This window comes from Anabrus simplex, chromosome 6 (assembly GCF_040414725.1).
Source record: "Anabrus simplex isolate iqAnaSimp1 chromosome 6, ASM4041472v1, whole genome shotgun sequence".
In the NCBI taxonomy this organism is placed as follows: Eukaryota; Metazoa; Arthropoda; class Insecta; order Orthoptera; family Tettigoniidae; genus Anabrus; species Anabrus simplex.
Window position 1 is genome coordinate 17,768,169 of NC_090270.1, and position 15,988 is coordinate 17,784,156.

Genomic DNA, 15,988 nt, shown 5'->3' on the forward strand with positions numbered 1-15,988 from the left:
ATTGGCACTGTCACGGCCATTTCGATATCGAGTTGATCATACGTTGTAGTGCAGTGCTTGTACTGAAATCGCGCGTTATTGCGTTATTTCAGTATATAGATCATTGTTTAACCCGCGAATCCTAGAGCGCTTGAGTGAACGCTGCTTAACTCTCTGGAGCACCGTTCCTTGTTCTTTGAACAGCGCTATTGCAAAAATCTGACGCCAGATTTCATGATCAATCAATTTATGAATTCATCCGGTGTCATCGTGCTCTCATAATTGGCTTACGGTAACCTATAAACCGAGTCCTGGTACATCCTATGACGCCGTATCTCAAAAGGTACCGTATACCTACAATTAATGTTATTTATTGTGTTCTTATATTAGTATAGGTGTGGATGCTAGATTTCCAAAATAAAATGTAAATGGCATTTAAAACGGTAGGCCTACTGTGCTTTATTGTCCAAAAGTACATAACTTTCTTCTTTCATGACATAATTTGTACACTTTCGTCAACTATAATTTATGTCTTGTGTTCTGTGATTATTTCACATCTGAGAGACAAAGTTCATTGGACATATAGAATTTATTAAAATATTTCCAGATATGGCTGCTAGAACCAGAGGTTTAAAAAGCAAAGATGACAAGGAAAATAGTAATTTTATTCCCTCTACAGGTAATGTTATTTTCTCATCAGGCAGACTGTCTGTAACTAAAGCACTCATTATTGTAGAGAATGTGAAATAATGCCTATCAAAATAATCCTGCCTGTAACTAAATCAAGCATATATTATTGTAGAGATTGCATAACAATACCTATCAAAATAATCCTGTACCTGTACCAGTAGTTAACAAAATTAAAATAATATCAGTTGCAGAAGCCAGCAGTATTCGTAAGAACTGTCAGCGGTGCTTCAGGGAAATAATTGGAGGCACAAATGATGTACAATCGAGGTTAAACTTTGAAAGTAAGTATAATATTTATTTCTACAAAATTTGAAAAAAAAAACACACTCAACATACAGTATCCTCAAAACTGAGTAGAAGAATGGGGCTACTGTCATTTAACTGGTCATAGTGTAACTAATTGCAGGTACAGTACCAAAAACAGAATAATTAACTAAGGGGTACAATAATTCAAAGAAATCCAAAATGTATCAACACCGCAATGTCTAAATATCACATATTGCATTGATACATGAACAAAAATACTTAAGAACTTGGCTATTTTTTTTTTTTGAGGGGGATGGGATTTTGTTTAAAACATTTTCAAATGTAAATAAAATCACTATGAACAATTTTGGGAAATATTTGTTATTAACTACCTATTGAAAAGCATGATAAAGATAACTCAGGCACCTGCTATGTGAGACCTCAATTGGAAGTAGGGCTATGTGAGGAAGTAAATTGCATCTCTACTACTAATGGATCTCTCAGAAGAGCACATATTTAAGTTATCCACAAGTAAGCAGGAACAATAAAGATATACAATATCCCCTTAGTATAAACCACACATTTTTGCAATGTAAATCTTATAAATCTTACCTGACAGCCTTTAGTATGTGGGAGAGAGAAATGTGTTCATTACCGAAGCTAGGAATCTACTATACTACCCTAGAAATTATTTCTTTTATAGTAAAATATCATTGTCACCATGTCACTGGTTTCTAAATGGGGCTTATAGAAGAAAGAAAGTAGAACTGGCTGAGTCAGCAAAGAGGATGCATCTGGATGTGCTAGGAGTAAGTAATATTTGGGTAAGGGAAGATAACGAGGAAGAGATAGGAGATTATAAAGTGTACTTGACAGGTGTTAGAAAGGGAAGGGCAGAGTATGGGGTAGGGCTGTTTATCAGGAATACCATTGCACCCAACATAGTTTCTGTTATGCTAGCCAATGAGCAAATTATGTGGGTAGATTTGTCAGTTGGAGGAATTAGGATGAGAATTGTCTCAGTGTATTCACCATGTGAGGGTGCAGATGAGGATGGAAGTTGATAAGTTTAATGAAGCATTGAGTGACATCGTGGTCAGGATCAACAGCAAGGATAGAATAGTGCTAATGGGTGATTTCAATGCGAGAGAAATAGAACTGAAGGATACGAAAGGGTGATTGGTAAATGTGGGGAAGATATGGAAGCTAATGGGAATGGGAAGCGTTTGCTGGACTTCTTAGCAGTGTGGTTTCAGACCACAGAGAGGCTGTCAGGATCAGATTTTCAGTATGCGCCAGGTAATTGAAAAATGCTATGAGAGGAATAGGCAATTGTGTTTGTTTCGTAGATCTAGAGAAAGCATATGACATGGTACCGAGGGAAAAGATGTTCACCATACTGGGGGAACTATGGAATTAGGGGTAGATTACAAAAATCATTCAAAGGCATTTATGTTGACAATTGGGCTTCAGTGGGAATTGATGGTAGAATGAGTTCTCGGTTCATTGTACTTACAGTGGTTAGACAAGGCTGTAATCTTTCACCTTTGCTGTTTGTAGTTTACATGGATCATCTGCTGAAAGGTATAAAATGGCAGGGAGGGATTCAGTTAGGTGGAAATGTAGTAAGCAGTCTGGCCTATGTTGATGACTTGGTCTTAATGGCAGATTGTGCCGAAAGCCTGCAGTCTAATATGTTGGAACTTGAAAATAGGTGCAACGAGTGTGGTATGAAAATTAGCCTTTCGAAGACTAAATTGATGTCAGTAGGTAGGAAATTCAACAAATTGAATGTCAGATTGGGGATACAAAGCTAGAACAGGTCGATAATTTCAAGTATTTAGGTTGTGTGTTCTCCCAGGATGGTAATATAGTAAGTGAGATTGAATCAAGGTGTAGTAAAGCTAATTCAGTGAGCTCGCAGTTGCGATCAACAGTATTCTGTAAGAATGAAGTGAGCTCTCAGATAAAACTATCTTTACATCGGTCTGTTTTCAGACCAACTTTGTTTTACGGGAGCGAAAGCTGGGTGGACTCAGGATATCGTATTCATAAGTTAGAAGTAACAGACATGAAAGTAGCGAGAATGATTGCTGGTACAAACAGGTGCAAACAATGACAGGAGGGTACTCAGAATGAGGAGATAAAGGTGAATTTAGGAATTTCTCGATGGATGAAGCTGTACACATAAACCGTCTTCGGTGGTGGGGTCATGTGAAGCGAATGGAGGAGGATAGGTTACCTAGGAGAATAATGGACTCTGTTATGGACGGTAAGAGAAATAGAGGTAGATCAAGACGACGATGGTTAGACTCAGTTTCTAACGATTTAAAGATAAGAGGTATAGAACTAAATGAGGCCACAGCACTAGTTGCAAATAGAGGATTGTGGTGACGTTTAGTAAATCCACAGAGGCTTTCAGACTGAATGCTGAAAGGCATAACAGTCTATAATGATGATGTATGTATGTAGTAAAATATTATGAATGTCTAACATTTTTCATGCATCCCAACCGAACAGTTACTGCCATTGGCAGAAATTTATTACATATGACCTCACATATAATTCTACACAAATAGATTTCATTTCCAACTACAGCACAATAAAAACTCCTAAACCAACACACACACACACACACACACCTTATGCTGTAGTAGGTCAATGATCTGATATGAAACAGTTCATTTTCGTATCAGGAATTAAGGCGATGACGTACGATGAGCAACAAGGAATGAGAGAACATTGTCATACAGCTGAGAGAGAATTGTATACCTTTCCCACATGAACAGCCAGGGGTGTAGTCATGAAGGAAATGGTATTAGGGCGTTTCATAAAAACATCATTTAATAAAGCTCCTTATTGTTGTTTAATAATTTTATTGATAGTAGTAATGCTACCGATGTATAAACACTATTAGTCCACACTTAGCCTATCACATGTAAGTAAAGTAAATAATGGCTGTTTAAACAATTATGTACCTTAATTTAATCAAAAGAGTTTCCATATCTACCTCTTCTCCTCATGTTCACCTTCTGTTGATTGTTCTGATTGGTGGTCATCTGCAGGATGGTGATTTAGACAAATAACGTATAGATTGGCATTCCATTTAGAATGGATTTAACTGCTCTTATTAAGGGGATAAGAAAGTCCCTTAATCAATCAATCACTACTGATCTGCATTTAGGACAATCGCCCAGGTGGCAGATTCCCTATCTGTTGTTTTCCTAGTGTTTTCTTAAATGATCGCAAAGAAATTGGGAATTTATTGAACATTTCCCTCCGTAAGTTATTCCAATCATTAACTCCCTTTCCTATAAATGAATCTTTGCCCCAATTTGTCCTGTTGAATTCCAGCTTTATCTTCATACTGTGATCTTTCCTACTGTTAAAGACACCACTCAAACTTATTCGTATACTGATGTCATAATACCAATATAAATGGTCCGTTATTGGACATTATAAATTTTCCAGCCAACTCATTCCTCGTTGCCAGCGTTTCGCCCTCGTGTGCTAGGCTGGGCTCATCAGTTGGTACCTAGCACACCTACCAAGACGCATGGCTAGTGCATACCGTGGAGGCCACTGTGTAGGCCAATTGTAGCCACCGGCAGTGCCAATGCACTATGAGACACTCTGTCTCACTACTAAAAATTGATGCCTGCTAGGCCATCAGATAATACAGATGTTGATTCCCATAGGGAATCTGTAATATTTGTTCCGAATGAGTAAATTTATAATACCAATATAAATGGTCCGTTATTGGACATTATAAATTTTCCAGCCAACTCATTCCTGGTTGCCAGCGTTTCGCCCTCGTGTGCTAGGCTGGGCTCATCAGTTGGTACCTAGCACACCTACCAAGACGCATGGCTAGTGCATACCGTGGAGGCCACTGTGTAGGCCAATTGTAGCCACCGGCAGTGCCAATGCACTATGAGACACTCTGTCTCACTACTAAAAATTGATGCCTGCTAGGCCATCAGATAATACAGATGTTGATTCCCATAGGGAATCTGTAATATTTGTTCCGAATGAGTAAATTTATAATACCAATATAAATGGTCCGTTATTGGACATTATAAATTTTCCAGCCAACTCATTCCTGGTTGCCAGCGTTTCGCCCTCGTGTGCTAGGCTGGGCTCATCAGTTGGTACCTAGCACACCTACCAAGACGCATGGCTAGTGCATACCGTGGAGGCCACTGTGTAGGCCAATTGTAGCCACCGGCAGTGCCAATGCACTATGAGACACTCTGTCTCACTACTAAAAATTGATGCCTGCTAGGCCATCAGATAATACAGATGTTGATTCCCATAGGGAATCTGTAATATTTGTTCCGAATGAGTAAATTTATAATACCAATATAAATGGTCCGTTATTGGACATTATAAATTTTCCAGCCAACTCATTCCTGGTTGCCAGCGTTTCGCCCTCGTGTGCTAGGCTGGGCTCATCAGTTGGTACCTAGCACACCTACCAAGACGCATGGCTAGTGCATACCGTGGAGGCCACTGTGTAGGCCAATTGTAGCCACCGGCAGTGCCAATGCACTATGAGACACTCTGTCTCACTACTAAAAATTGATGCCTGCTAGGCCATCAGATAATACAGATGTTGATTCCCATAGGGAATCTGTAATATTTGTTCCGAATGAGTAAATTTATAATACCAATATAAATGGTCCGTTATTGGACATTATAAATTTTCCAGCCAACTCATTCCTGGTTGCCAGCGTTTCGCCCTCGTGTGCTAGGCTGGGCTCATCAGTTGGTACCTAGCACACCTACCAAGACGCATGGCTAGTGCATACCGTGGAGGCCACTGTGTAGGCCAATTGTAGCCACCGGCAGTGCCAATGCACTATGAGACACTCTGTCTCACTACTAAAAATTGATGCCTGCTAGGCCATCAGATAATACAGATGTTGATTCCCATAGGGAATCTGTAATATTTGTTCCGAATGAGTAAATTTATAATACCAATATAAATGGTCCGTTATTGGACATTATAAATTTTCCAGCCAACTCATTCCTGGTTGCCAGCGTTTCGCCCTCGTGTGTTAGGCTGGGCTCATCAGTTGGTACCTAGCACACCTACCAAGACGCATGGCTAGTGCATACCGTGGAGGCCACTGTGTAGGCCAATTGTAGCCACCGGCAGTGCCAATGCACTATGAGACACTCTGTCTCACTACTAAAAATTGATGCCTGCTAGGCCATCAGATAATACAGATGTTGATTCCCATAGGGAATCTGTAATATTTGTTCCGAATGAGTAAATTTATAATACCAATATAAATGGTCCGTTATTGGACATTATAAATTTTCCAGCCAACTCATTCCTGGTTGCCAGCGTTTCGCCCTCGTGTGCTAGGCTGGGCTCATCAGTTGGTACCTAGCACACCTACCAAGACGCATGGCTAGTGCATACCGTGGAGGCCACTGTGTAGGCCAATTGTAGCCACCGGCAGTGCCAATGCACTATGAGACACTCTGTCTCACTACTAAAAATTGATGCCTGCTAGGCCATCAGATAATACAGATGTTGATTCCCATAGGGAATCTGTAATATTTGTTCCGAATGAGTAAATTTATAATACCAATATAAATGGTCCGTTATTGGACATTATAAATTTTCCAGCCAACTCATTCCTGGTTGCCAGCGTTTCGCCCTCGTGTGCTAGGCTGGGCTCATCAGTTGGTACCTAGCACACCTACCAAGACGCATGGCTAGTGCATACCGTGGAGGCCACTGTGTAGGCCAATTGTAGCCACCGGCAGTGCCAATGCACTATGAGACACTCTGTCTCACTACTAAAAATTGATGCCTGCTAGGCCATCAGATAATACAGATGTTGATTCCCATAGGGAATCTGTAATATTTGTTCCGAATGAGTAAATTTATAATACCAATATAAATGGTCCGTTATTGGACATTATAAATTTTCCAGCCAACTCATTCCTGGTTGCCAGCGTTTCGCCCTCGTGTGCTAGGCTGGGCTCATCAGTTGGTACCTAGCACACCTACCAAGACGCATGGCTAGTGCATACCGTGGAGGCCACTGTGTAGGCCAATTGTAGCCACCGGCAGTGCCAATGCACTATGAGACACTCTGTCTCACTACTAAAAATTGATGCCTGCTAGGCCATCAGATAATACAGATGTTGATTCCCATAGGGAATCTGTAATATTTGTTCCGAATGAGTAAATTTATAATACCAATATAAATTCAATAAATTCCCAATTTCTTTGCGATCATTTAAGAAAACACTAGGAAAACAACAGATAGGGAATCTGCCACCTGGGCGATTGTACTGATATTATACTGATGTCATTCCATGCCATCTCAGCACTGACAGCTTGGAATGTACCACTTAGTTGAGCAGCTCCCAAGTCTTCCCAGCCCACACTTTGAAACATTTTTGTAGTGCTGCTCTTTTGTCAGAAATCACCCAGAACAAATCAAGCTGCTTTTCTTTGGATATTTTCCAGTTCTTGAACCAAGTAATCCTGGTGAGGGTCCCATACGCTGGAAACATAGGTACTCTAGTTGGGATCTTACTAGAGGCTTATATGCCATCTCCTTTACATCCTTACTACAACCCCTAAATACCCTCATAACCATGTGCAGAGATATGTACCCTTTATTTACAATCATATTTATGTGAATACCCCAATGAAGATCTTTCCTTATATTAACACCTAGGTACTTACAATGATCCCCAAAAGGAACTTTCACCCCATCAAGGCAGTAATTTTAACTGAGCGGACTCTTCTTATTTGTGTAACTCACAACCTGACTTTTAACCCCATTTATCATCATAGCATTATCAAGGTCATCTTGCAGTTGCTCACAATCTCATAACTTATTTATTAGGCTACTCTGTATAGAATAACATCATCTGCAAACAGCCTTATCTCTGATTCCACTTCTTTACACATATCATTGATATATATAAGAAAACATAAAGGTCCAATAATACTGCCTTGAGGAATTCCCCTCTTAATTATTACAGGGACAGATAAAGCTTCACCTACTCTAATTCTCTGAATTCTATTTTCTAGAAGTATAGCCACCCCTTCAGTCAATCTTTTGTCTAGTCCAATTGCACTCATTTTGGCAGTAGTCTCCCATGATCTAACCTATAAAATGCCCTAGATAGGTCAATTGTGATACAGTCCATTTGACCTCCTGAATCCAGGATATCTACTATATCTTGTGGAATCCTGAAAGTTGAGCTTCAGTGGAATAACTTTTCCTAAACCCAAACTGCCTTCTATCAAACCAGTTCTTAATTTTGCAAACATGTCTAATATAATCAGAAAGAATACTTTCCCAAAGCTTACATGCAATGCATGTCAAACCGACTGGCCTGTAATTTTCAGCTTTATGTCTAACACCCTTTCTTTTATACACAGGGGCTACTATAGCAACTCTCCATTCATTTAGTATAGCTTCTTCATGCAAACAATAATCAAATAAGTACTTCAAATATGGTACTATATCCCAGCCCATTGCCTTTAGTATATCCCCAGAAATCTTATCAATTCCAGCCACTTTTCTAGTTTTCAACTTTTGTATCTTACTGTAAATGTCATTGTTATCGTAGGTAAATTTAAATACTTCTTTAGTATTAGTCACCTCTTCGATCTGGACATTATCCTTGTAACCAACAATCTTTACATACTGCTGACTGAATACTTCTGCCTTTTGAAGATCCTCGCATACACACCTCCCTGAAATGTCCATCTTGGAACCTGTTTTTGCCTTAAAGTACCTATACATACTCTTCCATTTTTTACTAAAATTTGTATGACCACCCAGTATGCTTGCCATCATGTTACTTTGCTAGATTCAATTTCCTAGTAAGTTCCTTCAATTTCTCCTTACTTCCACAGTCATTTTTAACTCTATTTCTTTCCAACCTGCACCTTCTTCTTAATCTCTTTACTTCTCTGTTATAATATAGTGGATCTTTACCATTCCTTACCACCTTTAAAGGTACAAACCTATTTTCACATTCCTCAGTAATTGCTTCAAACCCATCCCAGAGTCTGTTTACATTTTTATTTACTGTTTTCCCACCAAACATAGTTTCTTTCTTTAAACTCCCTCATGCCTGTTTTAACAGCCGTATGGTACTGTCTATTAGTCCTAATTTTAATACCTTCCTTTCTTTCACATTTATTTTTAACTATGACAAAAACAGCTTTGTGATCACTATTACCATCTATTACTTCCGTTTCTCTATAGAGCTCATGTGGTTTTATCAGCACCACATCCAGGATATTCTTCCCTCTAGTTGGTTCCATCACTTTCTGAATCAGCTGCCCTTCCAATATTAACTTATATGCCATTTTATTGATCATGCTGCCTGTCATTTTCATTACCTTCCCAGTTGACATTTGATAAATTGAGATCACCTGCTACTATCACATTTCTTTCCATATCGTTTCCAACATAGCTGATTATCTTATCAAATAATTCTGAATCAGCATCAGCGCTACCCTTTCCTGGTCTGTACACTCCAAAGACATCAGGTTGCCTATTATATTTAGAGATGAGCCTAGAATTTTATGTTTGTCATCTTTAACTTTTTTTTGTAGCTTACAAATTCTTCTTTCACCAGAATGAATTGGATTATCCTAGCACTAAAATCCATACAACATTTCATTTCATTTACCAGAATGAATACTCCCCCTCATACCATTCCTATTCTATCTCTACAGTACACACTCCAGTTCCGCGAGAATATTTCTGTATCCGTTGTATCATTTCTCAGCTATGGTTCAACTGCTATTACAATATCTGGCAAGTATATATCGTTCCTTAAGAATGAATACCGCATAACTGACATTTTTGGTAAAAATAACCTTTTGGTACTGTTGACATCCTTAATGAGTCCCTCATCTGTTTCCGCAGTGAAAATTTCATAGTTATGCATTGTTGTCCAAAAATTGGAGGTGAAACAATACTGCATAACTACAGTGACTCGTATATTTTGAAATACCGTGTTACTGCATTGTCTCATTTGGCGGGATTTTGTGAATCAAGAGGATTTCCCTCGCATTTTTATAACTCCCTCCAATTTATGCATAGTGAAGTGAAAGTAACACAGTATTGCTGCCAACAACCAACTCTGTGACTGTCAATCAGTAGCCTAGGTCCACAATAATCGTACTTCGGTGGGAAAAGAAGTTTGTCTAGATTACCCTACAGTGCTTGTATTAAAGTAATAATAATACTTGTGTTAAATTATCCAGAAAAGCCAGAATTAAGGCCACTGCTTTACATGGCTTCAGAAGAAAAAGAGGAAAATTACTGTTCTGCTCTCGGTCATAAGACGTGTTTTGTTGACCAAGAAATACTACTTGAGAACTCCGACGATTTTGATGATATGTTCTCAGAAGATGAAATAATAACACAACTTGGATTCTCATTTGCAAATGCTTGAATTCGCTGAATAAATGCAAAAACAAGTAAGTTTGTATTCAGCACGTTATTACATAATGTAGTTTCGAAAGATTTAATTTATTAATAGGTCTGTTCGTTATGTAAATTAATCGCTTTATGTTATATTATAACTGAGACTAAATATTGTTATTTACATTCCAGATCTCATAACTCTGCAGTTATTTACCCCAGAAACTATGGATGCAAATTCCAAATCATATAATCAACGTAAGTCAGTACTTGTTATTTCACAGACTCTAAATTAAGTTTACGATCGTATGCCATAAAACATTCTCATTTTCTTACATTTCGCTTTATTAATTATTTTGGTGGGTATTGGTGATGGTAGCTTTGAAAATAGCGCTCCAAAATTCCAGCCAAATGAGAAATCTTCACCTAGGTCTTCATGCATCTCTACAGACAATGAAAGTATGCACATTGCACTCATTTTCAGTACAGGATCATCTAATTGCATGCTATTACTTCAAAATGTTATAGATGTTCATTATTTTGCTTTTTAGGTCCACCTGTCCTTCCTCCTGCCAACAAAGAATCCAAAGAAAATGATTCTGATTATCCTGAAACATCAGCTGAGCTATTCAGCTATTCAGTGCACCAGAAGGCGAAAAAGATATTTGTGATTGAGATGAAGAATTCTTTGGGAATTTAAGTGAATCAGAAAACAAAACGAAGAAAAAAGTATGAAAGTATTCAGGGCTAGTGCATAATAATACAAAACAAAGCTTGCAGTACATAACTTTACTGTATATAACGTAGGAACCCATGATATAACATGCTGTTGATTCGATGGAAGTCAAGCTGAGCTGGTGGCTTCAGTCTTTGCCTCTCGCTTAATCAATACAATAAGCAAGCAGCTGAAAAAGTCACGAGTTCCTATCATCTTGTATTCTGACGTATGCACCTACCAAAATTGGAACGTAGTGATGTCTAACGCTTTGTTAAAGCTAGCCAGTCTCGGGGTAAACCAAAACTGGGGTTATGATTTTCCAGAAATTCTTAGAAATTGGTCAAACCCAAATGGAATGTGACTCAGTCCATAGTGCAATTGAATGTAAGTTAAAGAACCGTGAAATCACACTTCGCAGCCAGTATGCATCAGTGTCAAAAGAAACACAAGGAAAACCCCAACCATACAATTCAGTTGATCTCGACTACTCATTCTTCATCAGTTATGCCGTGAAAGTTTCATGGATTTACAACTCCATTCGTCCCTAGCAAAAAGCTTATTACCCAACTGTTGTGGATCTTAGAGTTATTAAATACGATCCGACAGGAGTTATTTTCTACAAATTGGATTTTGAGGATGATTTTGTAGAGATGCCCAGGAGACCTAGATCAGTAAGTGAACAAGAGCTTGCAAAACTTTACCAAGATCAAGAATACAAAATGGGATCATCTTCGGCAACTCAAAAGTATAATTCCTAAAGACTGGCACTCTTATTACGATAACATTCCACACTCGTAAGAATGAAGACAAGGTATTAATTGTGATTCATGATCATAGTTGATGACTCATTTCATGTGGCCCAATGTGGGTACTATAAAAGTCAAACATGCTGGACTTTTGTACTTTAAGGCTAAATTTTAAATTTAATGGTAAATTTGGAATAAATAAACAATTAGATTTTATCAATTTTATAAAGGAATCCAATACTGCGTAACTCACTGTTTCCTGAAAATATAACTGCGTAACTGACGCTACGGATTTTAAAAAATTAATTAATTTAATAGCACTATCTGAGTATCCAGTGACGTGTTTACATCACAATATCAAAAAATAACTATTATTTTGTATTATTTTGAAAATAAACCATTTTTTGTCTCTCCTGTAAACTTTGATTTTTGTCAGTTACGCGGTATTAATTCTTCAGGGACGATATCTATTAAATTACTTAATGCGATTCCTTTCTTTACAATACTTCTACAGTTGAGCACTAACATTTTTATGTAATCCCTACTTGACTTCCAGTTCCCTGTACCCTTATCATTGCTCCCTAGGCCACCCTGTTTCCCTGAATGTACCTCCCTATAACCCTTCTAAACAAATTTCCTAACTTATATGTACCACTGCGGTTTAAGTGGAGGTCATCTGAGCGCAGATCCCTATCTCCTACCCACCCATTAGGATCTAGAAATCTCACTCCCAGTTTCCCTTTGCTACCTTTGTGTAAACATTTGTGGAAACCACTTAATTTTGTCCTTACTTCAGCCAATTGAAATTGTGAGCACATTAATTTATTATAGTCTCTTGATCTTATCTCATATTATTTTCTCTGTCTGCAGGCCATGTGTCAGGATTTTACACTTAAAATCTATGGATAGATTAGTATACATTTGATTTCTTTTTCACCTCCCTCAGTATAGCTTCATTGTTTCTCAAAAGTTGTGAGACAAAGGGCACATAAGTTATTGACAACACTTCTAACAAATTCCAACTTGCTTATACTAGTTATTTTGTAATTTTTTTTAAACAATGCCCTAAGTATGTCATTTTATCAGAAGTCTTTCTCAGTTCTTTTTCTCCTCAGTTTTCTTTCAAAGATTCAACAATTATTAATAATCTTGACCATGATGGTCGGGATTGGATCCGTATTGACTTAGTAACAGTAAATATGTTGGAAGATAGTCCGCCTAGTCAATACCATTCATTTATTTACCTTTCACCTTAACATCTAGTACATGTTTTGAGAATATTATGCATTCTCTTCCTCAGCTAGTGGATTAAAATTCAGTATACAATAAGACCTGACTAAAATACGGGGGCCCCCATTAAAATTCAAAACAATGAGTATGACAATGTGACACTTAAAAATTTTGGATAGTACAAACATAGAATTAAAATCCCATTTTGTCAAGTACAAATTAAAAACACAATATAGTCTAATTAAATACAACGTCTTGTGATGATATGAATTCACAGTGTCCTTGAAGTTGCCTTGCGTAGTTCAAAAATGTTGAGTTAAGGATGAATGAAATTGCATTAAAACTAGAAGTCCTGCCGATATCCACCGTTAATGGGCGTTAAAATGATGTCTATTTAAATTAAAATATTGGACACAGTGTCGTATAATGATGTGAATTTACGGTGTCCTAGGAATTATAATACTATCTTGCGTAGTTCAATTGGATTTGTACAAGAATAAATGAAGTTGCGTTAAAACTTGGAGTCCTGCCATTATCTTCGGTTGATAGATGTATTATGCAGCCAGGTTGAAAATAGGTTAAAATGGTCTATAAAAAGGAAATGAATTAAAAATTAACAAAAGGCTCCGACATGAACAAATGAGAATACAACGGGGTAAAAATATTAAACCTTACCAGTGTGATGATGTAAATATTACGTGTGGCATGCATGTGTTAGATAGATGTTGAGGCACCTGATGTTGTATGGCAACTGGTTACAGAATTACATTGGGTTGCGTGTTGGATGGAAGGAGGGGTGGAATGAACCGCCCCTGATACTACAGTCATACTTCCCCCCTTACACGCTTGACATCATTTGGCCTCTTACTAGGGTATTGGGTTACAAATTTAAACAACTGATTGTCTTCTGCAATGTGTTCATTTAGGTTGTTCTCATTATCAAATTTTTGCAATTTGTATATTTCTAATTTCTCTAGGGCATTCATTTGTTTGCCTTTGCTTAATGAATGTAATAAAGTCATATCACGTTCAATATTTGTGAAATGATGGTTGCTTTCATGCATGTGTTCACACATTGCAGAGTATCTAGAATGTTTTCGTGCATTGACATGCTCTTTATACCGTACCACCACACTTCTACCTGACTGTCCGACATATTTTTTTCCGCAATCTTGGCACGACAGTTTGTATACTCCTGATTTACTGAACCTACTGTTGGTGATTACGCTATTCGAATTGAACAATAAATTATTATTATTATTGTCTGTCCTAAAGGATACGTGGATATTGTGTTTTCTAAATAGTTTAGCCAAACTGTTTGATTGTTTATTAATGTAAGTGAATGTAGCGAATTTCTTTTTTTCTTCCTTATTTACAAGTAGGGTGTTAGGTCTATTCACGACCTTACTCTTTATCCTATTGACATAGCTTTTGGGGTAACCATTTCTTTTGGCAATATCTTGTATAATGTTTATCTCTTTATTAAAATCATTTCTGTTTAATGGTATTCTTACTGCTCTATTGATGAAGCTGTAAAATGCCGCTTTCTTATGTTCTCCTGGGTGGTTCGAGTCTTTCCTAATAACAACATCTGTGTGTGTAGGTTTTCTAAATACTTGGTAAATCAGGTTTTTATTGTCTCTAGTTAATGTTACGTCTAAGTAGTTTAGACTTTTATTATCTTCCGACTCTATTGTAAACATTATATGTTTATCAAGGTTGTTTAATTGGTCTAACAGTTCGTTTGGCTTGAGTTCTTGTTCGTTAATGATAGCGAACGCGTCATCAACAAACCTTAACCATAAGTCTAATCCTTTTATTTTACCGATTATTTTATTAGATTCCATATGGTCCATAAATATATCTGCAAGGATACCAGACGCTGGTGATCCCATGGCCAACCCATTAACTTGTTTGTACACGTTGTTGTTGAAAGTAAAAAAATTGTTTTCTAATATAAACTTTAATAAGTTGATGAATTCATCAATTTCTACTTTACTCAACGAACTATGTGTGTTTAAGTTGTTCTTAACAATGTTGATAGTCTCCGTGATCGGAATATTCGAGTACATATCTTTCACATCAAAGCTATGGATAGTATTATATTGCGATAAAATTAAATTTTTTGTCCTGTCACAAAAATCTACGGTATTGCGGAGACTTGCATCTACATTAAATCTGTAATGTTTCTTTAAAAACGTGTGTACAAATTTGGCCGTTTTATATGTAGGACTGTTTCTGAAGTTAACAATCTGTCTAATAGGTATGCCTTCTTTGTGTACCTTAGGCATAGCCCTCAATTTCGGTAATCCTGGGTTCATATTTACCAAGCGTTTTGTTTCATTCGAATTCATCAAAAAATTAGTGTTAGCTAAAATTTGTTTGAAAGTCTTTTGCATGTTGTTAGTGGGGTCCTTCTTTATCTGACGAAAGTTGTCTCCCTTCAGGAAATCATTCGTTTTACTGATGTAATCATCTTTATTCATTAAAACTATAGTGTTACCCTTGTCAGCTTTCGTGACAATTATGTTATTATCTTTAATCTTCTTATTAATCTTTCGGAGATTGTTATTAGGGTGGGTATCTGCGATGGTTTTATGTTCCATTATTTTACAAATTTTTTAACCTATTTTCAACCTGGCTGCATAATACATCTATCAACCGAAGATAATGGCAGGACTCCAAGTTTTAACGCAACTTCATTTATTCTTGTACAAATCCAATTGAACTACGCAAGATAGTATTATAATTCCTAGGACACCGTAAATTCACATCATTATACGACACTGTGTCCAATATTTTAATTTAAATAGACATCATTTTAACGCCCATTAACGGTGGATATCGGCAGGACTTCTAGTTTTAATGCAATTTCATTCATCCTTAACTCAACATTTTTGAACTACGCAAGGCAACTTCAAGGACACTGTGAATTCATATCATCACAAGACGTT

The 15,988-nt window shown here is 37.3% G+C and overlaps 1 protein-coding gene across 1 annotated transcript in view; it reads left to right on the forward strand.

Annotated features, from left to right (window-relative positions):
• The first annotated feature begins 241 nt into the window (after positions 1-241).
• Positions 242-15,988, forward strand: part of LOC136875416 (SUN domain-containing protein 3) — a 205,185-nt gene continuing 189,438 nt past the window's right edge. The window contains exons 1-3 of the mRNA XM_067148972.2: positions 242-322; positions 587-658; positions 855-950. Of these exons, the coding sequence (XP_067005073.2) occupies positions 589-658; positions 855-950 (166 nt within the window). The 5' untranslated portion in view covers positions 242-322; positions 587-588. The remainder of the gene's footprint in view (positions 323-586; positions 659-854; positions 951-15,988) is intronic.